This window comes from Lissotriton helveticus, chromosome 11, assembly GCF_964261635.1.
Source record: "Lissotriton helveticus chromosome 11, aLisHel1.1, whole genome shotgun sequence".
NCBI lineage: Eukaryota > Metazoa > Chordata > Amphibia > Caudata > Salamandridae > Lissotriton > Lissotriton helveticus.
The window spans coordinates 772,968,787-772,992,153 of record NC_136072.1 but is presented as its reverse complement, the minus strand read 5'-3'; the positions used below and the strand labels follow the sequence as shown (position 1 = coordinate 772,992,153).

The following is a 23,367-nucleotide window of genomic DNA, read 5'->3' as shown; positions in this document are numbered from 1 at the left end:
TGAAAGGCTAATTATTATCCACATGGCCAAGATTAAAACATTTTAGTGTTATGGGTCACTTAGCCACAGTGGCATGCTCTAGGAAGAGGTCAAGAAACTCTTTTCTTGCACCCTATACTACCGGACCTTCCTGCATTTGTGCCTCCAGTCCTCATCAGAGAAATGAATGTAGTGATTTCAAGACTGACGTAACTTCTGTTTGACAACCTACATTCCTCCACTATGAAATAACTGATTTAGAAAACTGCTTTTCTGATGGCTGTCATCTCATATAGGAGATTATGTGAGAACCAAGCATTCTTGGTCGATTTATTCGCTAATTATGTCTCATTGATAGTGTAACTCATATGACCAATCCTGATTCCTCCCTGGAAATAGCCTCCAAACCTCACCACCCTCAAACTAGATCATCACCAATTTTCTTGAGAAACCAGTCCTATGACCTTTTAAAGGGTATTTTGCTTGCTAGAGAGCCAGTTTCTTATTTGAAATGTTGAAAGGAGATTGAGTAACTTCACAGTAGCTCATGAGCTTTAAAATAATCTGAAACGCATTTGGCTGGCAAAAACTTCAGTAGCCCAAGGCTATGAGATGGCATCAAATGAGTTATCCATTTACAACACACTCAACAGAAAAAGCAACCAGATTGGCATTTCAGGACAGACTCACTGGACTAATATCTTTAAAGCATTAGTATGGGAATCAGTTGAAGTGCTTTGCCGCCCTTACTGTTTAGGATGCAAGTGTTCATTCTCCAAGGTTCGGCAGTTCTAAAAATGTTTGAGTGATTGCGACCTCGTGCTCTACCTCATTCCAGCTCGTTGTTTCCAGATGTATGTTTAAGTAAATTTAGCAAAGAAGCAACACTAAAGAAAATTAAATCTCACCTGTAAATTGAGTTCTTCCGCTTTGATATTTTTGTACATACTTGCCTACTGTCCACCCAATAACTCTCAAAAGTTTTGTAAGGATAAATGCATGTACATACTCAGGCCTGATTTGAAGTTCGGCGGTGGACATCCTGTTCACCATATTACACATGCCATTGGATATAATGCAATTGTAATACGGCAGAGGGATATCCATCATGTGTGTGACCGAGTAACCAATCTACATAACTCTACCTAAAGCAGGTCTAAAGACTTTAAACTTAGATGTTGGGGTATCTAAGGGTCAAGCAGCTGATGCAGGAGGGCAGTGGTGTAAAAAATTGGATCCATTGGCTTTAGAAAAAAACATTTTTTAATTTTTGAAAAATATATACGAACATCTACATATTAAATAGTTTGTTTCAAGAATATCCAGTCTCATATCCAAATATGTTATTGTGGTGCCACCTGTCTTGGAAAACTACATTTACGGGAAAGTCATTTAATTTTACTCAACCGTGGTTGCTCTTGTAGTCTTTGTCTGGGGAAGTACCGTAAACCACTGGTTGGCACCTCACTTTATTGAGTAGAACTGATTGTTCTCTTGCCAAGGATTTGAGTTTGTAGACCTGGAATCCAGTATGCTTAGTTGAGGTTTGAACTTGGGCGAACGTTTGAACCCAGACATCTTTTTTACCATATTTATCTACTGATTATGATTTTGTTACTGCAAAATGCTGCCCTGAGCATTGCATGCATCTTAAAGTAAAGGCACATGAAACTACCTGTATATACAAGTAATTACTATGTGACTTACGCATTTTCAGATGTTTACTAAAAAGTAGACTCTGGGCTTAACTTATTTAGGAATGCTAATTTTGAGTGATCCTTTTCACATCAGGTGTTGGAGTGGATGGCGGAAATGACAAGGATTGGGAGGAAAACTCCAGGAAGATCCATCTCATCAAGAAGAAAGGGAAAGTGAAGGCTCTGGATGAGGAAATCAGCAGTGAGTGTTCACGGTTACTCAAATAATTTAATGTGTATCTGACTGTACCATGCCTTGAGGAGCCAGTGTTTTTGGGGGCGGTGGATTCCTGCTATGTTGTGCTAGTGGCATAATGAATACCCATTGCACCTTTTACTTGAAAGTATGATACACAACAGGAAAATAATGTGGCCAACATTTACATTAGGTAACTCATTTTTTCTGCTTATGGCTGTTGCAAAGTCATCCTGTGCCATGGGCACCCCCCAACGTTTTGCTGGCTTTTACTAGTGGTAACTGATTTTGACTGAACCTGGGCTCTGCGTAACCAGGGCCAGTGCTATGCTGAAAGAGACACATTAGAATAAAGTTAAAACACCATAACACCTACATACACTATGTGGAGAGGTGTGGCTCACTGGTTAGAGGCAGCAGACCTGTACGCAGAGAACGGCCCGGGACCAGGGTTCAATTCCCGACGCGGCAGGGTCTTGGACCAGGGTCAACGGGCTCGATAATTCTCGCCTCAGTGCCTACTTTAACCAGGGAACACACTTAGTAACTCTGGGCATTAAGCTTGCCTCATCTCTACAACGGCCCCCCACAGACGCCGGGGATGCCTGGTTTCACCCTGGAGATACCCAGAAAGGGACCATCTCACAGGGAAACCCAGGACGGGTTCCCCAGCGGTCTACAGCGCCAGGACACTCCGGTAGAGTAACAGTGCGCTTTACAAGTATCCCACATTTACATTTACACTAGGGTACACAATGGTATGGTGGGGTACCCCTGTGATTGGCATGACCTCCTCTATAGGCCCCTAGTATATAACGGGGCAGGTGGATTGAAACTACCTAGAAGTCCCAAGTACCCTGGGACATGGCAGTTTAGAGGCCAGCAGCCTTTTCCTGCACCTGCATGTGTGCACTGCTGAAGCCGGAGGTCAGTTTAAAAACAGCCCTGGGTGCCAGGACTGGTTTTAAAAAGTTAATTGTGCCCAAATTTGACTTTGGTGTTTGGGGTACTTGAAAATGGATAACCTATAATGTTATGGCATATTAGGGACCCCCAGGGTCTCCCCTAGGTATCCCAAAGGTGGGGAGTGAGTTATTTATTAGGTACACCCTTATAAAATGAGTTTTTATATGCCTGGGTAAAGTGATATTTCACATTTCACTCCCCACATTGTGGTAAAGTGCTGCTCAAATTCGACTTTGATGCTAGAAGCACTGAGGATGGAGAATCTGCAATATTACTACAGATTCAGAAGCCCTAAAGTCTCCCTTAGTTGCACATGGGGTATGGTTCCCTGTAGCTGTAAGACAAGTACTTATAACATATATTTTTGTAAGTCCTGGTGCTGGAAAAATGGCTCAAGTAATTTTTCCCATTGCAAATCCCCTATTAGAAAGGTTAACATGGTAGGAAGTTATTGATTAATAACTCTTGATAGGAGAGGGCTAGGAATGCCATTCAAAGACTTCCCAGAATGGTATTGATAAATCCAACACTATCATATTGTTGAATCTCTCCTAAAGTGTACCTACAAGAAGTTATAAGACTTTCTTGTTTGTAAGTCCAAATTCAGCCTTCCAGTTGCCTGCCCTGATTGGTCAGAGTTAAGTGGATTAGCCAGGCTGCCTTGTAGAGATGATAAAGGGCCCCTGGTGTTAATCAACTCTACTGGCAGGGCAGTGTGCTGTTCCATAGAAATGCCAGGCCAGGGGGAGGAGTCATAAACCATGGTCTTCAAAGAGGAGAGTAGAGAGAGACCAGTGTCATTTACAGCTCTGAACTTCCCACCTTAGGCAGATAGTAGGATTAAGGAAGGTATGAGCAGATGCAGGGGGAGAGTCTAAGTAAATTAGCCATCCTAGGGGTGTGTTTAGCCAGCTCTTACCTCCTTGCTAGAAAATCAGCCATTATGGATTTGGAAGATTTGATGCACTCGGGGACAAAATAATGCCGCACTCTACAGGATATGGTCATATATTGGAGGAGTTACCCTGCTCCCATTGGTCAGAAGTGACCTCCTGCTTGACCCAGAGAACTAGGAATAAGTATCTGAGAGGGGCAGAGCCCTCCAGATCTCCTGCTTGAAACTTGAGAAAGCAAGACGTTGCCATGCGGATAATTTTAAAGTGCAGTTTCTAAGGCCTGCCCTATGAAGACTGCACCATCTGAAACTACAGCCTTGTGGACTACCTTGCTGTAAAACAACTAAAGAGTGGACTCCCTGCAAGCTACAGGTTAACAGAGCTCACCTGGACATCCCCAAAGAATTCCCAGCCTCGAGTACCAGTGGATTTGTAAGGGTTTTGTTCAAGTGGATTGCAGGATTAAAGTTTCACCCTTTGAAGGACCCTCTTGGAGATTCCAGAACCTCGGATTGTATGTTGGATACTTTGGGACTCACAAGCAGAACTTCAGGAAGGAGTTTTAACTGGACCCAGCCTGCTGGTGAAGGCTGCACAACACAGTGGTGAGAAATTCTCCAGAACAATTTCTAAAGGTGTGTCCCTGTCAGAGAAAACGAAATAACTAAAAGGGACACTGTTGGTTTCGAAGCACTAGAAAGTGACTAATCTTTAAAAATTCATATCTCTGGTTCCCTACAGTGGATTTTTCTTTCGTTTTGGTGTCATTTAAAAGATAAAAATATTACCTATTTCTATAAATTGGTGTTGGATGTTTATTTTGTGTGGTGTCTTAATTATTTACTGAATTGGTGTTTTTAAATGCTTTACATACCTGTCTTTGAAGTTAAGCCTGCCTGCTCGCAGCCACGTTACCAAGGGTTGAACATAGGAATAATTTTCTAAGACCTATTCTGAACCCTATACTGTGTCAGTGGCCTTATTGCCAGGGGCAGACTGACATTTGGCCCTACCAATAATCCACTTTCCAACAATGGCAAGCCAAGCAAATTGTCTGACATCTGCCCAAGACTACAAAGCCTTGCAAGTCTATGCAGATCCCATTTAATCCCCAGTGGAGTATGAAGCAAAGAAAGTGTTACATCTGTTTTTATATAAACTTCAAGCTCCGTGACATGCGTCAGTTCTTTTGCAGCTTGTACCCTTATTCTTTTTGCTTTGGTTTTGGCCAACTGTCCTTCACTGCCTGCTGTGCAGGTGCTCCTGTTTTAGAACAGACACGTGGTCCTATAGTCACAGTTTCATTTTAGAATAGATCTGGACTGATGGGTTTGACAAGTACATAATGTGATTGAACATTCACAAGGTTCTAGAGGTTTGCTTCACATCGTCACCGGACTTTGGTGACATAGCTACAGCCTACTGACAGATGTTGGGAAGCAACCATAGGCATCTTATGTTTACAATGGTCAAATAAATGTTCCTATGTGCACTGCCCTGTCTTCTCCTTGATTGCTATTTTGGTAAAATCCAGAAATGCGTACTGTGAACTTACAGCAGACCTCTAATTCAAATTAAACTCCTGAGTCCATGTAGAGTAGTACCAAATAATGATTTATTCATTCGGTCTTTCTATCCAACTTGGTTATACACCACAGCATTGTATTCATATGTGAATGCTCTATGGTGCCCTGGGGAGAAACTTGAGTAAATATAGTATCCTACAAAGTGAATGCTAAAAATAAGGCAATAAAAAAAGTTAATTGTAGCTTAAAGCTTTATTAACTGTGTGCCAGTCTGTGTTCTGAATTTGAAACTGCAGATCCTGAATTTTGGCTTCCTGGATGCTCTCAGTTATATGTAGCCTTTTCTCTTAAATGTTAGTGCAGTATTTTAATTGGGTATTATTAATTTACCTGTCAGAAATAAAATTGAAAACCTTGATAAAACTAAGGCCAAGAGAGAAAATAGCTTGATTAGTGTATGCTCATTCCAGTACTGGTTTTGTGCTGGCCACATCAAAATGACCACCAGAATTTCCACGTGTTTGCTGAGTGAGCCAGTCCCACAAAATTGATATCTCAGATGCAGGGCCTGAACATTTCCAAAAAACAAAGGCTTTCCAATGAAGATATCAAGGTGAAAATGGATATTCACCACGTGCATGGCAGGGAGAGCTGTTGCCCTGAGAAGGAAGAACATCTTAAATTACCTGCATCTTGACAACCAAGTAGTAAAAAACAGATTCACAGTAAAACTTTGACAAAGCCTTCAAGCAACCAGGGACCTACTTTTTTACTTTGGTGTCCAGAGTAAACTCTTCCAACTCCATACTGCAATCTGTTCAAAGTATGCAATATCTGAGGGTCACACTGGACACAAAGCTGGGAAAAGTGTTCCTTTGGGGTACAAACTGTCTTGCATGCGAATAAAGAATTTAATAAGTGACTTCCTTCTCCAGAGTAATGTCAATGGGAGCAGTCCTTCTGGTACTGGTCTCTGGAACCAAACATCGCTCTAATGTTTTTGCACTGCGCAGGTGTCCAGGAATGAAATTTGCATGATCTCAGCAGCTACCCCATAGATTATGACTGTATGCTAACTGACAACATTCTGTCCGAAATCTCCCAACCTTGGGCAGCCCAACATGCATCATTTTGTTCTCTACCTCAAGAAATTTTGAATATACGCATCCATATTGCCAAAGCCTCTGTCCATAGAGAATACCCTGTTGGTAGAGTGAGTAGGGATGTTTACCTTGGCTTTTTCTCCCACCACCTGCTTCCGAAGGTCATTGCCAAGCTGAAACAATCCAAGATTGATAATAATTGCTCTGTAGTGAATGAAAGAGTTGTGATCTCCAAACCTCCTTCATCATCTGATGTTTCAACCTCACAGGAGGCTTCTGCACATGCCAGACCTTGCCAAGATCTCAGGCAGGATTCTCACCCCTCCCTGCCGTCTGAGCTTGACTGTCTAGCCCCTGAGCACTTGCAGTACTGCTAACTGAACCTTTAGATGAATGTATGAGTAACCAAAAAGGGAGTAATTCCACTCTTCTATCATATACCTTTAAGTGGAAGAGGTTATCCATTTGGCGCCTTCTGAAACTAGTGAACTTTGGAACATGCCAAGAAGAGATGCTATTAAGAGAAGGCTGTCTGTTATATTTTGTTTTCACTATTCCCGTTGTAAAACATTCTAGAAATTCTCTCAAAAAGTATTTTCTACATTTAGAAGGCCATTTCCTTAGTATGAGCTAAATAATGTCTTCAAACTTATAGATAGAACTTCTTTTTAAAGAAAGATCTGTTCATATTTTACAGGTGAAAGGAGCTCTGGAGTATTGCTTAGATGAGACAAAACACTTAGCACAATTTAAACAGTAATTTTTCAAGTTTTTGTGGAATAATAATAACAGAATTCATAAGAGCGCGAACAGTGAGACAAAGTGCAGACCACTAGATCGACAGACGCTATCCAGTCAATATGGGTCGCGGCTAAAGAGCCAAGTTTTCAAGGCCTTCTTAAAGATAGGCTCACACTTTATCTGTCGTAACAAGTTGGGCAAATCGTTCCAGAGCTTTGTGGTCACTGCCACAAAGTATCTCCCTCCGATACGTGCTTTCTTGAAACTTGGGACGCACAGTAGGTTCAAGGCGCCAGATCCAAGTGGCCTATTTTGTTTATAGCTACATAAACGCAGCTTCAGATAGCTTGGGCATTTACTGTAGAAAGAACGGAAAGCAGTTGTCAAGGCCTTAAATTCTATTCTCCTAGCCACGGGCAGCCAGTGGAGTTTCTTGATGTGTGGCGAGATCTGGAAGTAGTATCTATGTAAACTACACCAAGTGGAATATAGGTGGATGGATAGTATTTTACATTGCCTTGTGCTATCTTAAGGCGAATATTCCCTTGGCTGGTAAGGCTCATTCTAACCGAAGGAAAGCAGCCATTGCTGCTTGATGAGGTACATCTCCATTCCAAACATTTACATTGCAGCTTTGTAGAAGTTGATTCATACTTTTACTAAATACAATTGTATTAGTTAGTTCTGACTGATGAACAGGTCCTTTAATGGTTCAGGCCTCTCTCCTTAAACTTGTTGCTTGAATTTAATACTCTCTTCCCTTCAACACTTTTGAATCCCACTTCAGAGACAGAGTTTGTTTTAACTTTTGTTACTGTGTTCTAGGTTATACTGTTTATTGGAATCAGAGAAATTCCCATGACACGGTAGGAAGTGTTACTTCGCTGTAATCCTGGTTTTCTCTCAATCCATAAACCACACAGTCTGCTTGCCCATATTGAAAAAGTATAGTCAGATCGTTGGGGGGGGTTTCAAGATCCTTTCAAAACTGACTGCCTTGTTAGTTCTGTAGCTGATAATGGGAATGTTGACAGATTCTGGTGTTTATCTTCAGTTTCTTTCTAGTCGCTTTTTATGATGTACTGGATGACTGACTAACTTTACTCTTTAGGACCATTTTCTAAAAAAAAAAAGAACTTCTAACTTCTCAAAAATGTAGGACCATTTTTTTATGTATTCATTTGTTTTTATATGAAAAATATAAAAAGTGTTTCAGTGAGCCTTAATGTGTATGGGAAAAATTGTGTTTATAAGGAATACCTGTGACAGAGAACTAGTGATACAAGTAAATACAGTTTCCTTCTCTCTGCTCTGCCTCTCACTCTTACTTTGGGCAACTGTCTACCAGGAGTCCTTTGTATTTTCTCACTGTAGGGAGCGTCAGCAGGGCCCATATTATTGCTCTTTGGTTAATTTATTTATCTTCCATTTAAGCCCAAATCAGGGAGGCTTCGGAAATCATTTTGGTTCTCTGCAAACAATGTTGTTTTATTTATTGATGTTTTGATAATTATTGATGTTTTTATTTATTTATTTATTTATTTATTTATTTATAGAACAAAAAGATTTGGATATGGAGATTGAGTTCGATACGCACTTGGGAATTGCACACACACGCTGGGCCACCCATGGTGAACCAAATCCAGTCAATTGCCACCCACAACGCTCTGACAAAAACAATGGTAAGAGGTGCTCTGAGATATAGGAAAAGAGAGAGGTGAGCGGTAGGAAGCTCCGGTATAAAGAGTAGGGAGGTGTATGAGAATGCTTTGCTTAGAACATAGCATTGAGTTGGTATTGTTACACATTTATTTATGGACTTATTTTGCACGTTAGAGATTGCTTACATAGATCTGTTTGATATCTGCTGAAGAATGAATCCTATATGGTTTGACGAATGAACTGGTATGGGCCAGTGTTTTAGACTTGTGTGTTTTCACATTATTCCCTCTCATTTACAAGCTTGTTTAGTGGATCAATATACTCCAGCTTGCAGTGATTGCCCTGTCTACAGCATGGGCTTACTTATTTGTGATTTTCATATCTGTACTAGATGAATTTATATATCAATAATATTATTGGATTTAGAAGGACTACATACTAACAACCTATTCCCTGACCTCCCTTCCTCCCTCCCGCCCCATAAATATCCCCCACCACTCAGATATCGTCTCTTTCAGGATGAGATATAAACCCTTTGTGCCCTTTTTCAGGGGTCCTGTAGTACAGTCTGCAGCACTCTCTGGGTGCATCAGCATGCCATTAATCTGGTGTCCTGTGAGAAGGAGTGCAGTAAAACTCCCATTTTTCATCTCGACGTTTGCCTTCCAGATCTTGTGCTGTCTTCTCCATTTTGTTTGCCATAAGTTTCTGGTACCAATCTAATCTATCAGGGTAAGGTGACAATGTGTGCCCCTTGGTCACAACCACTTGCTTTGTCTCTAAGAGCAGCTACCTGCTCAAACGTGGGACCTCCTCAGCCAAACTTTCAATACAGTATAATTACATTAACTATCTATATAGTATCATTAAATTGACTTACCTCTCGCTAACCCCATCAACCTTGTATGTGGGGGGCACACACTAATCCCCCAGTTTTGCATGGGTGATCTTGCTCCATTAATTTCCTGTGGCTCTGGAAACTCCACATTTTGGGGTTCTTTGTTTCCAGTAAGATACAACATTTTGTTATGTCAGTAGATTGCATGAGTTTATCACAGGGGTTCGGGCCCTGGTAGCTAACACTTGTACTCTCTGTGTAGAACCCAATGTTTAGTTGTGTGTAATGGTAGTATTCCTACCCCCCTAACTTCTTAATTTGCTGGAAGGGTTTTATGTGGCCCTTGTTAAAGATTTTGCCGGCCTTCAGTCACCTGCCATCATCCAATACAAAAATGTTTTTCTCTCTAGCACAAGGTGAAAGTCAGAGCTAGCAAAAAGCGATTTCAAAGGGGGAGCGAGAGGTTGAGGGTTAGCGGGTAAGGTCCTTTTAGAATGTTCATGTGTCCCTTCAGAGTCTTCCCCAAATACTTTAGAACCTGTGGCTGACACCCATCTGTTGTGTGTTCTTAGCCAGTAAAGTTTCTAGAGTGCCCTTGGAGCAGGTGGCCCAAAAGTACCTCTGATTACTTTGTCAACCAATCCTGTATATGCATGCTACAAGAGGGTTTCAAACAGATCTGCCCAAGAGGCATTAACTCATCATCTGTGACAAGTTCCTTTTTCGGGTTGTCTTGGGCAGTCTTGCCTTTTCTTATTGTGCTTGTTCACACGTGTGTGGTTGAACAATTTACAAAAAGGTTTCTTTACATTCTAGATCAGCAGGGCTTCATGGGGGATCGGTAAAGGCTATTCCCACGGTTTCTTCATTGCATTTCTGCTATAAGCGTACCTTTGGTTTTATGAGCTGTACAGAGAACGTGTAATGTAGTGGTCAAGCTGTTGACTATGGATCCAGATTACCCATGTTCTAAAGTTTGTTTGCTGGCTTCACCTGTATTGTGCCATTTTTAGCAATTGCTTTCCCCCAGTGCACTTCATTCCCTTTATCTGTCCACTTAAAACAACTATTAGGTGCTACATAAAAAATCCTTGTCTTCCTATTTATTTATCAAAGCTTTTTGTTTTGTGGGAAAAACTTTGACAGCTGATCTGTTGCGTTACAATGAGGATGCAGCAGAGGAGATGTTTTGCTGTAAATCACGTAATGGGTCATATGGAAACAAATTTGAGCACTGTAGAGGTGGGTGACAATTCTCTCAAACTTGCATCTTGCTTTCCGAAGCATAACGTGTATGAATGGTATTTTCATGAGGAAAGCATGTGTGGAAACAAATGTCACCACTAATATCTGATATGCAGCATTTATAATTAGGGACTAAAGAAAACTGTTCTTCAGTATAGAATTTACTTACTGCCTCTAATACTTCTTTAGCATTTTATAGTTACCTTGTTCCTAAACTTGGATTCCTTCCTGTGAGTAAAACAGATCTTTTTATTTTCTAGAATTCATTGTCATTCACAATGGGATCATCACAAACTACAAGGATTTAAAGAAATTTCTGGTAAGCCACACACTATTGACATCTAATCTTAACATTACATTTTAACTTTCATTTTTGGAAATGTCTTTTGGGTTACTAACTTTGCAGTTTGCCCTGAAAGTTTAATTCATGTATAGTAACAATGGGGTAACTCTGTGTCCTTCAGAACCTGGATATCTATATAGAAAGCTACAATTGGTTCTGCCAGGTGAGAACAATTGGTTTGGATTTCAAGTGCTTATCATACAACTTACATTTATAGTAACAATGCATTAGTAATGAAGTTGGAACAATGAGACAGAAAACAGACAATTTTATGCTGCGTCATATGTATTTACTTGAAACATTGTTATGTATTGTACAATAAGGCTGTCAACAATTCACTTAATTATTGGAGTGACATTAAATATAGTGAAAAACGATGGTGCATAGTGACATAAGTGGTTTATACATGAGCGAGACACATTTATATACAGATTATACACGGCAGAAAAAATCTAAAATGGTCAGTATGAAGGGGAACCAGTGTCTATGGTAGATTGCACGGTTGCTTGTTAATTTAGAAGCAGATGGACTGAAAAAACGGAACCAATAACAGCGTCGATGTTTCGACCCTGAAGTAAGCCTTATTTTAAGAAAGCGCCATGGCGGATCTTCTTCAAGACAAGGTGAAATATGAGGGGGTAAGACAGTGCATTCTAGGATAATTCTCCAAAGACTGCCTTAAAAGATGTCGCACAGAGGTCGGTAATCTGAAGAGTTCAGGAAGACTCCAAACTTTGAGCTCTCAAAAAGAATTAGGAGGTGGTGGCTGTTTTCTCAATCTGTTTAAATTATTTGTAAAATCATGAGGGTAGGGGCGCTGTTGAGAACGGTGCGCACAGCAAGGAAACTAATGATTTGGTCCTCTGTGCCCGATCCATACATTCCGGATTAAATCCTGGAATAGGGGTGCTCCTATGTCGCATCCAGCAGTCGTGAAATTTTAATTCAGCAGAGGAGGAATATTGGTCCATGGTCATGAGTTATAAGAGTGAAGTAAGAAACATTGCTGTAGGCTGATGTAACAAGACCTCAGTAAAATAAGGTAATAGACTGTAAAACATCCTGGATGTGATGACCAGAGATAGCATAGGGATTATTATACTGTGGCTGTAATTTATTTTATTTTGTTTTATTTGCGGAGTTTTATATAGCGCTTGCCAGACCCAAAGGTATTGGAGGGCTTTACAACACTTGGAAAATCACACAGTTTAGCAGTAGTATACAAGTTGATTCCTGGGGGGAGCGGAGGTAGCTCGCGACGAAAATGGCCGCTTGAGCTCGGCTCTCTGCAGCATCGGAAGACAATCCTTAAATGACCCTGCAGTGAACCGGTGGCACACCTCCACAAAACAAAGGACCAGCGGTCGGAAGGTGCTTGGAAGCCTCGGAACCGTTTAGAAAGGCTGGAGGCGGCTCACACAACTGGAGGGAGAGCGGCAATCAGTGACGGCTGGTAGGCCGCAAAGCACCGGGCTCAATTGCTGGCTGACCGAGTGAGGCGCCATATGGAGTGCGGCTAATGTGGAGGCCTGGCGACGCACACTTGTAGGAGCGCTCGTGCATTAGGCCCGGACGTATCGAAGGCAGACGTCAGCGGTGCTTCTCAACGGGGGAGAGACTGGTGGAATCCCGGAGGCCCCCGCACAACGACGGAGTTTGGAGCGTACTCAGGCCTGTGTGAACCCTGGGGCGGACCACGCCGAGGAGGGCTACAGCCATAACTACAGCTTGGGTGTGTAGCGCCTGGTGGTCCCCTTTGCAGCGTGCATATGCTGCGGCGCCCCAAAGCCTGACCGGGGTGCCAGAGAGCGAGTGAGGACACACATAACAGGAAGGGTAGACTTTGGGCCTACATTCGGGCCACCCGAGCGCTGACCGATGGTTGAGTGCTCCTGGGAGATATAAGCGAGCCCCAACTACAATGCATGGGGGCTGAACAATTTCGAGCAGGGACATTCTGGGAGGCGGTGCACAGCGGATATCGGTACCCACAGAAGAAGGCTGGAGCGGCGAGTTGGTAGAGAGGATCACATACATAGATCCCCTACCCATACTCCATCGGAGGGTACAGACCGGAAGGTGCGCTTGATGTGGAGGCGGCTCAGGTCCCAGCTCCCTTTAGGCCAGGAGAGCGGAAAAGAGCGCTGATACAGACAACAGCCGCGACATAGTAGGCCGGAGTGGCAGTGTCATATACGCGCCCGGTTTGTACGCGCATATCTCGACGACACGACAGAGCAGGTCCGCGTCGCTGCAGGAGAGGGCTGTGCAACTGCAGAAATGGGCATGGGAGACCAGACTCAATCCAAGCTCTCGTTCGAGCAGAAGCGCTCGAAGTCACACGATGGGGCTACTGGAGAGGACCCCAGATCACTGTCCCCCGCAAGAGATGACCCAAACTCGGACATCCGCACCATGCTCCAGTTCATGGAGAAGACGTTGCAGAGCTGCATAGCCTCACTGGGCACCAAAATGGACGCACTCTCATACAGGATGGACAGAATTGCAGAGCACATTGACAAACATGCAGAAAGGTTAGATATGTCGGAAAGACGAATAACGGAGGTGGAAGAAGCGCACACCACCCTAGATGCGGATCATAAGCAGCTGGGGGAAAGTGATAAGAACCTTGCAGGAAAAGACGGAGGACTTAGAGGCGCGCTCTCGAAGATGCAATCTGCAGATTACAGGCCTGCCGGAAACCACGTCCACCGGTAACATGGAGCAGTTAGTGGAGAAGCTATTGGTAACTCTGATAGGGGAGGGAGTATTCTCCGCAATGTTTGTCGTTGAGAGAACGAATCGGTCTGTGGGACCTAAACCACCAGTAGGGGCTCTGCCTAGACCGATAATTGCGAAGCTACTTAAAGACTGTGACCGAGATGTGGCACTACGCATAGCCAGGGAAGAAGAAGATTTTAAGTTATGAGGGTTATGAGTTATCGCTGTACCCAGATTTCACAGCACGAGTCCAGGAGGCAAGACGTCACTTTGTTCCACTAAAGAAGCAACTCCGAGATATGGGAGTTGACTATGCCATGCTGTATCCAGCGAAGCTAAGGGTGAACAGACAAGGGCGATCACATATATTCACGGATCCCAAGTCACTGCAGCAGGCCATCAAACGTTGGGCGGCGGAACACCGAGGCAGTTCGGAAAGCAGGGTATTGGATGAAGTGGCCATTGGTCCATTGGACGAGCAGGACTGAGGTGAAGTGCCTGTACACACAAGATGAGTACCATGTGAGGGCTGGGATAATGGGATGGGAGGTCAATGTTTGGGGGCCTAAAGGAGTGACAGCCTTGAATGTGGAAACTGGGAGGCAACATGGGACCTTCAAACCTACAGCAGGGGAGGCATCGTAGTTTTTGATGTACTAGAGACTCAATGCACTGGGGGGGAGATGCTAAGCCCTAGACGATGGAAAGGGGTAACAAGATTTTTCACAGTGAGAAATGCGAATCAATGACTGCTGGTTGGGAAAGATGTTTGAGTGCTATACTGATGGGAGGTGGGCAACGGTGATTACTTCAAACTGAGGTGTCTGACGCAAGCGCGGCTGGGAGTGGCATGGTTTCCTGCAATTGGGTACTACACCTTAGTCGCAGAGCTACCTTCGCCTCAGAGTGTCTTGCACACCGGTTGCGATTTACGGGGGGAACGGGAGGAGGGGGATGGGGGGACTTTTACAGTAATAGCGCTGCAAAGTTGGGGGTGGACAGCTGTGGGAGGGAAATGGGAGGGCAAGGGGTAGAATTCCTGAGTTTGGGGGGTCTAGGGGGGAGGGGGTTCTTCTTGTAGGATGGTTCTCAGAAGGTTTGCAGCAAGTTCTGCACAGGTGCACAGTACGCAAGTGGTTACAGAACGTTTACAGAGGATTGCGGACACATGGGCGACAGGCGACTCATCTCGGCCAAGTACAATGGCGGCAGCATATCGCACAGACACACTCCAAATACATGGCAGGGGTTTACTGGGGAGTAGAGCTAAAACCGGTTGACAGTCTGAGTGCCTTGACTTTGAATATTAGGGTACTTAACGACCATCATAAGGTTCGGAAAGTGCTCAGTTCCTACATAGGCATAGTGTTGATGTGGCATTGTTACAAGAGACGCACCTTCGCAAGCGAGTGCAATGTTGAGATGTAAAGGGCTCCTAGGGAACATTAACTCTGCAGGGTTTACGGAACATGCCAGAGGGGTGATGACATGGGTGAATCCCAAATCAGCTTACACATTACATTTGTTGGAATCGGACCCTAATGGACGATATGTTATTTCGAGATGTAGAGGCAGAGGGCTGGATTTGGTGATAGTTAATGCATATGGTCACAACTATGATTGCCCTGAATTTTTCTCGCAGTTAGCTTCCACAGTACAGAGGCTACAGGGTGCATTGATTGAAGAGGGGACTTCAATATGGTTAGGGACCCACGTTTAGATAGATTGGCGGGCCCACACAGGAAACCATCAGCTGCTGCGAGGGAGTTAGAAAGAGTGATGACATGTATAGACCTAGAAGATGTATGGCGAGCACGTAACAAGCTGCCTGGGGGCTACACACATTACTCAGCATACCACAATATACACACACACGTATAGATTATTGGTTGGCTTCCACTAGGTTATTAGAGAGTATACGAACCTGTGAGGTGCTTCCACACACACTCTCGGATCACTCACCGGTACTGCTCGCATTGACTACTCCCAAGAAAACAATACCCCCATTTACCTGGCGCTTTCCTCCATACTCCCAGCTGGATCCGGTTTTTAAGGGGGAAGTAGCGGAAGCCATAGAAACCTATTTTGAGGTTAACGTTGGATCGATAGATAGTTTCCAAACGATTTGGGAGGCATTCAAGGTTTACATACGCGGCATTGCAATGGCCAAACATTCCGGGGTCTTAAAGGACATACGGAAGAGACTGGCGAACCTAGAGCGGAAGCTGAAACAACTGGAAGATCAACGAGGAATGGAGGGGGACAAAGGGAGGGAAGAAGAAATAAAGGTCCTCTTGGAAGAATACCATGAGGCTGCGGACAGTGAAATAAAACACCTCTGTAAATACGCTACAGGACGCTCCTTTGGGAGGGGGAAGGGCCGGGCTCTATTTTAGCACAGATCCTGAAAGCAAAACAAGGGAAGGCACTTATTACGCAGGGGAGATCTGCGGGGGGAGACTTGCTTACGGAAGAGGTTGATAAGGCGGATAGATTTCAAAAATATTATTCCGAGCTTTATGCATTAACCCCTTCGACGCTCATGACGAGCTGGGCTCGTCATGGTGTAGCCTCCTCGCACGCTCATGACGAGCCCAGCTCGTCATGAACAATGGGAATCAACAAATTTCAGCATAGGAGGGGAATCATTATAGCACCCATGTGGTTAAGATCAGATGATATGGAAGACAAGGTGCAGGAATACTTAGAACATATAGCATTGCCCTTCCTTTCGGACGAGCACAGAGAGTTTTTAATGCTCCCAATAGAAAGAGACAAGATTTTAGAAGCTCTGGCGAGCATGAAGTCCAACAGTGCGCCGGGGGTGGATGGTCTCACTGCTAATTTTGATAAGGCCTACATAGATATACTCCTGCCTCACCTGGCCACGCTTTTCGATGATCTGTGTGTAGAGGGCACCTTGCCGAGATCCATGAGGGAGGCGATCCTAGTGGCGATCCCTAAGCCGGGGAAAACGCCGGAAGAGTGTAGTTCATATTGCCCATTGTCGCTTTTAAATGTGGATATAACATTTTTCGCAAAGATCCTGGCCAATCGCTTGGCCGTACTCTCTCCGATATTGGTTGCTCCAGAACAGGCAGGATTTATACCAAACATGTACAACATTCGCACGGTGTTTGGCATCATGCAGCATATGAGGCAAGATGTAAAAGCTGTGGCGGTCTTTCTAGATATGGAAAAGGCTTTTGACTCGGTGGAATGGACGTTCATGCGTAGAGTGCGGACGAGGATGGGGTTGGGGTCAGTTTTTTTTTTTTTACACTTATCGGCACATTGTACCACAGGCCCACTGCTAGGGTACGTATAGGTAACTTAGTCACAGATAGCTTCCCCATCTCTAGAGGCACGAGACAGGGCTGCCCACTATCGCCACTACTATAGGCCCTGGTTGCGGAGTCCCTGGCGTGTGCTCTGAGGGAATATCATAGCCACAAAGGCATAAGCTTTCCGACATATACTATAGTTATATCCACATACGCAGATGATACGCTGCTGTACGTGAGGCAACCTGAACAAAATCTGACAGCGGTACTTCGAGAGGTGGTGCATTTTGGGGCATTGTCGGGCCTTAAAGTTAATTGGGCCAAGTCGTTGGTTTTCCCACTGACCCCGATCACGGAAGAATTTGAGATGGAATACCCGCTACAATGGACCACTGACTCCGTCCGATGCTTGGGGATTAACCTACATAGAGACCCAGAGACGATTTTGCGGGAGAACTATGGCAGGGCTATAGATAAACTGGAGGATGATGTGGATGCATGGTGCAGGCTCCCCCTGTCCCTGTGGGAGGATATCAATTATGAAATTGGTGATTTTACCCAGAATGCTGTTCCTATTCGCTAATATACCAATAGTGCTCTCACGATCCTTCTTTCAAAGACTTACACAGCGAATGCTAAAGCTAGCGTGGGCGGGTAAACAGGCGAGGGTCAAGTGGCGGGTTCTGACACTGCCATACAGTATGGGAGGCCTAGCAGCACCGGATTGTGAACTATATTACAGGGTGGCACAGTGCTCACATCTACACGGAAAATACCGTACCTACATAGGGAAACGTTGTTTGCTGCTCCACACTCGCCTCCAGTGACAATATTAGAAGATCCAGACCGTAGAACCGGCTATTTAGACTCATTGAATGCTACAAGACATTCTTGGCACTACCTGTTACAACAACAGGCAGGAGCATTACTATACACTCCGTCCATGCCCATAGAATGGGCTCGTTGGCTGACTCCATGTAGGGATAGAGGAGTTTTTAGAGCTTTGCAAACATTGAATATAAGGGCTGCGGGAGACCTCTTTCACGAAGGGGTTGCCAAAACATGGGAACAGGTAGAGGAGGGGGCGGAAGCTACCACGCAATTACAGAGATTCCAGTTTTACAGGGTGTGTCGTGCTATGATAGAGCAGTTTGGAGAGGACATGCAGGAGCCCCCGGAATTCCCCGAACTAACGTATGTCGTAAAAACCAGCTCCTCTCGTAAGTTAGTTACCAACATTTATAGGCTAGCAATGTCGCATAGGGTGCATGAATGCACAGCAGCCAGACTGGCCTGGCAGAGGGACTTGCAAACCACGATCGATGATACGATGTGGCAGTACTGCTGCTCGAACACGTGGAGAATCTCACTACATGGGAAGCACAGGCTTATTCATTTTAAATTTCTCAACAAAGTATACTACACACCATAACGGTTATGTAGATATGGAGTCAGAGAAGAGGAGTCCTGTGAGAAGTGCCGAGCACAGACAGCGGATTACTTACATCTAGCCTGGTACTGCCCCGGGATACTGAAATATTGGGAAGAGGTCTTCAGGGAACTGGGGAGAATAGTGGAAATGGAGCTAACTCCGGATCCGGCGCTGGCATTATTGGGATTTACCAAACAGTTGCCAAAAGCTGTACGCAGGCTAATAGATATGGAGCATTTTTGGGGATTGTATAGGACATTTAAAGGAGGGGGGACTGGGGAGGCGGGCGGGGATGCGAGGGCACATGAGGGGGTGGTAGAACAGAGTAATGAGGAAATGACAGAGGGTCAAGACAGCGAAAATGGTGATGTCGCTGCCTGCCCAAATTGAGTTGTTGGCTCAACAGCTGTGTAACGGCAAGACTTATTAGACTGCTATGTAACCAAAGAATCACTCGGAAAAGTTTTCACTGTGGGAATGTGAAAGTATGATATATGGCGAACGCCTGATGTAAAATTGTTACGTATTGTACTGTACCTGTATAATAAAATACATAAATAAATAAAAAATATATTGATTCCTGGCGTATCGGAAGTCTTAGTGCGCTGAGCAGCATTGAAAGCACGGAAGACACAGAATGATGCAATAATGATCGCGCTAAACAACATTTAGGGCAAATAAGACATGGAATGTCACACTAGTATGCACATAAACTTGAGTTGTGCCTCCTTTGGGGGGAGGGGGGGGTAGAGGGACGAGTCCGGAAGGGGATGACGTAGGAGTCTTAATGACAAAGTGTCTGTGTGGTGCAGCATGCAGGCTTGAGCGTTTCGGCAACAGCTATCCCTTCGTGAGAGAACGGTTGAGGAAGAGGTCTTTGAGCTGTCTTTTGAATTGTATGAAGGAGGAGGTAGTCTTAATGTGGACTGGGATGAAGTTCCAGATTTTGGACTCGTTTCCAGAGGAGGAACGGGAAGCTGTTTTTTGTTTTCCGAGGTATGAGGAGTAGAGTGTTGGTTCTCCTGAGGCTTCTTGTCTGGCTGGCCTTCTTGAATTTGGAGGCCAGGTAAGCGGGTTTCCCTGTGTGCAAGGCTTTGTGCGTGAGGCAGGCCAGTCTGAAGTTGGCATGCATTTCAACTGGGAGCCATTTTAGCTCTGAGTGTGGGCGAGATGTGGTCATATTTCTTTACTACAAGGACCATTCTGGCTGCTGCATTGAGAGTTGTTCTGAGAGGAACTAAGTGGGCTTTTGCTGAACCTGTGAGGGAAGCATTCCCGTAGTCTAGTCTCGACAGCACCAGGGATTGAGTAGCTTGTTTGAGGTCATTGGGCGGGATAAAGAGTTTTATTTTGTTGAGTAGCTTCAGGTTGAGGAAGGGGCTCTTTGCAGTGTTCTTGATGTGTTTGTGCATGTCTAGTTTTGGGTCCAAGGTGATTCCCAGCAATTTTACAGAGTTCGTCAGGGTGAGATTGCCGTTGAGAGCATCAATCGCTTTTATCCATTCAGCGATTTGGGGGTTCTCCTCTTTTTTGGCGATGAGGAGGATTTCCGTTTTGTCCTTGTTTCAGGTGATTTCGTGATAGCCAGTGTTGGACTTCTCTTAGAGTGTGATTGAGTCTGTGAAGGTCATCAATGGAGGAGGTTTCAAGATAGATCTGGGTCTCGTCTGCATATAGGTGGAAGGGGCTGTTTTTGTTTTTGAGTATGGAGGTGGTGAGGGTTCCATGTAGATGTTGAACAGTTGTGGGGAGAGAACAGATCCGTGGAGGACACCCCTGGGTTGTAGGTCAGACGAGAAGTTTCAGATTTTTATTCTTTGGGTGCGGTTCTGGTTAAAAGAGGCGAACCAGTTTAAAACCATCTCTTCTGCACCTACCATTTCTTGCAGTACCTTGATGAGTAAGTTTTGGTCAACCGCGTCGAAGGCAGCCGATAAGTCCAGGAGTATGAGTAAGGAGCGTTGGTCCGTATCGAGAGACATGTGTAAATCGTCAGTGACATTGAGTATCGCTGTCTCCGTGCTACAGCCTTTTCTGAAGCCTGATTGATGGGGGTCTAGAAGGTTAGTACAGCCAATGTGCTGAGTCAATTGGAGGAAAATACACCGATCCAGGATTTTAGCTAGGAGAGGAATATTAGAGACGGGCCTGAAGTTATTGAGATCACTAGTGTCCAATCTTTTTTCTGTCAGTAATGGCGTGACTTGGCCAACTTTGCGGCAGTCCTGTTGACTCCGGTTCTTAGGGAACTGTTAATGATCTTGTTCAAGAGCGAGGCTAGGGAGAGTTAGAGTTTTTTGGCAGCTGGACCGGTATAGGATCCAAGGCATGTGATGAGGGTTTGGAGGTGGAGATCGTTTTGAGTATCTCTATATCAGAGATGGGAGTGAAGGATTTCCAGTGTTTTGGGGGGAGCTTGGGTGTGTTGGCTTCTGTTCCTGGGGACGCGCTCTTGTAAGGGGGATTGCGGTTGTCGTCTAGGGAGAGCTCAAACTTGGTGATTTTGTCGTTGAAGAAGTTGGCGAAGTTCTCACACAGGTTTTTAGGAAGCCTGAATGGAGGATGAAGGGGGTTTGGAAGTTTGTTGTCTGATAAGGTTGAAGAGTTTCTTGGGCCTGTTTTTAGCATTGTCTAAAGCATTGCAGATGAAGGAAGTCTTTTCATTCTTGATTTCTTTTTTTTGTACTTCCTGCATATTGATTTGACCTGGTCGCGGCAGATTGTGGACGGGTTGTTCCGCCAGAGTCTTTATGCGGCTCTTAGTTGTCTTCTTTCGGAGTTTGTCTGTGTTAAACCAGGATCTAGATGGGATGTTTCTGGTTCTTTTTAGTTTCAGTGGTGCTTTTTTCCTCTAGAATGTCTGTCAAAGATGTGTTGTAGTGAGAGGTGAGTTCTGTTGTGTTGAGAACCTCTGTGGAGGTGGGAAGAAGAGAGCTTAACCCTTCCTCCAAGTCAACCAGGGGAATCTGAGTTCAATTTCTCACCCAGTGGGGGAGGTCTTGTGTATGGGGCTGGTCTGGGATCATTTGGTTAATGTGGAATAAGATGATGTGGTGGTCAGACCAGTCAACAGGCAGGATATGGTCGATGGTGACTGTGTCCGGTTGGGCAATAATAGCATCCAGGGTTGATCCTCTGTTGTGGCTTTCCTCTGTGCAGTGTTGGGTGTGGTTGTTATTGTGTAGGAGCTTGTTCAGGGTTTGGATTAGCAAGTCATTTTCCTTGTTCCAGTGAAGGATGAGGTCCCCTAGAATAAGGTTGTTGGTGTCCTGGAGTGAACAGTGAGTTATCCGGTCAGACAAGTGATCTCCGAATGCGGAAGTGGTGCCAGGCAGATGGTGGAGAAGGTGGCAGAATAGTGTTTTGTTGTTGTTGGTGGTTAGACATTCAAAGGTGTTGTAATTGAAGGTGTCGGTTACCGTCACAGAGATGTTGTTATTGTGTATGATTGCTACACTCCCACCTTGCTTGTTTTTTCTTTCTTTGTCGATGATTGCAATGCCTGGGGGTATCAGCATGTCCATGATTAGAGAGGAGAACTAATTTAGCCATGTCTCATGATGAATGTGATGTCGATGATATGGGTAAGGATGGTTTCTGCTAGCTCTGTTGAGTGTTTGGTGGCTGATCTGCAGTTTATAGGCATTCAGTTGGGGAAGGTCCTATCGTTGTTGTGGTTCATCATTAGTGGGGCCCTGGGAATGTTAGTGAAGAAGACTGGGGGTCTTGAACCTCTGGGTGGGGAGTGGTCTTTTCTTAGACCAGTGGTGACCTGGATCTTGGGGTTATAGTGGGGGGAGAGTCATAAGATGAGGCAAGGTCTAACGCTTCGCTCGTGGACATAACAGCTATTGTTGTTTTGGGTCTCTGTGTCTGGTTTAGGAGGGGGGATGAGTTGCAACTAGGTCCAAGAGCCTTGGAAGGCCTTGGATGTTTGGTGCTAGAGAAGGTGCGAGTCTGGTGAGAGCGTTGACTGGGCTCTCGTAGTGTTGAGGTTCAGTAAGATTTTGTTAAGGCCCATGATTATAGTTTCGAGTTGGCTTTCTGTGCGGGGTGGTCTCGAGAACGGGGGAGCTTGTACGTGTTATGCTGGAAATTGGGGTACATGATGTCCGTGTTATCAGTATGGGTGGCCGTGGGCAAGGGGAGTGAGGAATCACAAAGTGATGCTGGCATCCTCTTGCTTTTGGGTAAAGAGGGGGTGCTGGGAGTCGTAGATTTGGGGACGAAAGTAGTTAGTTGGGGGTGGTATAATGCGCCAAACCTTGGGCATCCTAATCTGTGGGTGTGTCTGTGTCTAACAGTTTGCCATGGTTCAAGTCTAATTGGCAAGACTTGCAGCATCTCACGTTAATGAAAACCTAGGAAAAATCACAGAGGGGAATCCAGACTTCTAAATTGGTATGTGGTGGATGGAAGAATAGAAGAGTGTTGAAGAAATCTCTTCAATTCAGCAACGCTGCCATTCTTTCAGAGCACATGCCATCTTGTATGCTGCCTAAGACAAAAGAGCAGTGGGGAGAGTAGGAGCATCAGAAAGTTATATTGAAAGTAGTAACATTTGGGAAACTTGTTTTGCTCCATTTCAGGAAGCTTGTGTATTTGACGTTTTGTTTCTGATTGATAAATCCAACGGCAGATTCCTCACTTTAACCACCATCCTTCAAACTGTTGAGGAAATCTGCCAGATCCAGTTATCCAACACACTGATAGGTAGTGCCAGGGGGCTCTTCATTTA

The 23,367-nt window shown here is 44.6% G+C and overlaps 1 protein-coding gene across 2 annotated transcripts in view; it reads left to right on the top strand.

The window, feature by feature from the left end:
- The window catches only part of LOC144791889 (glutamine--fructose-6-phosphate aminotransferase [isomerizing] 1), a 214,894-nt gene that overhangs the window by 54,411 nt on the left and 137,116 nt on the right, over positions 1–23,367 (top strand). For both annotated transcript variants that reach the window (XM_078666670.1, XM_078666669.1), the window contains exons 3-5: positions 1,771–1,878; positions 8,661–8,786; positions 11,110–11,168. In XM_078666670.1, coding sequence (XP_078522796.1) covers positions 1,771–1,878; positions 8,661–8,786; positions 11,110–11,168 — 293 coding nt within the window. The remainder of the gene's footprint in view (positions 1–1,770; positions 1,879–8,660; positions 8,787–11,109; positions 11,169–23,367) is intronic.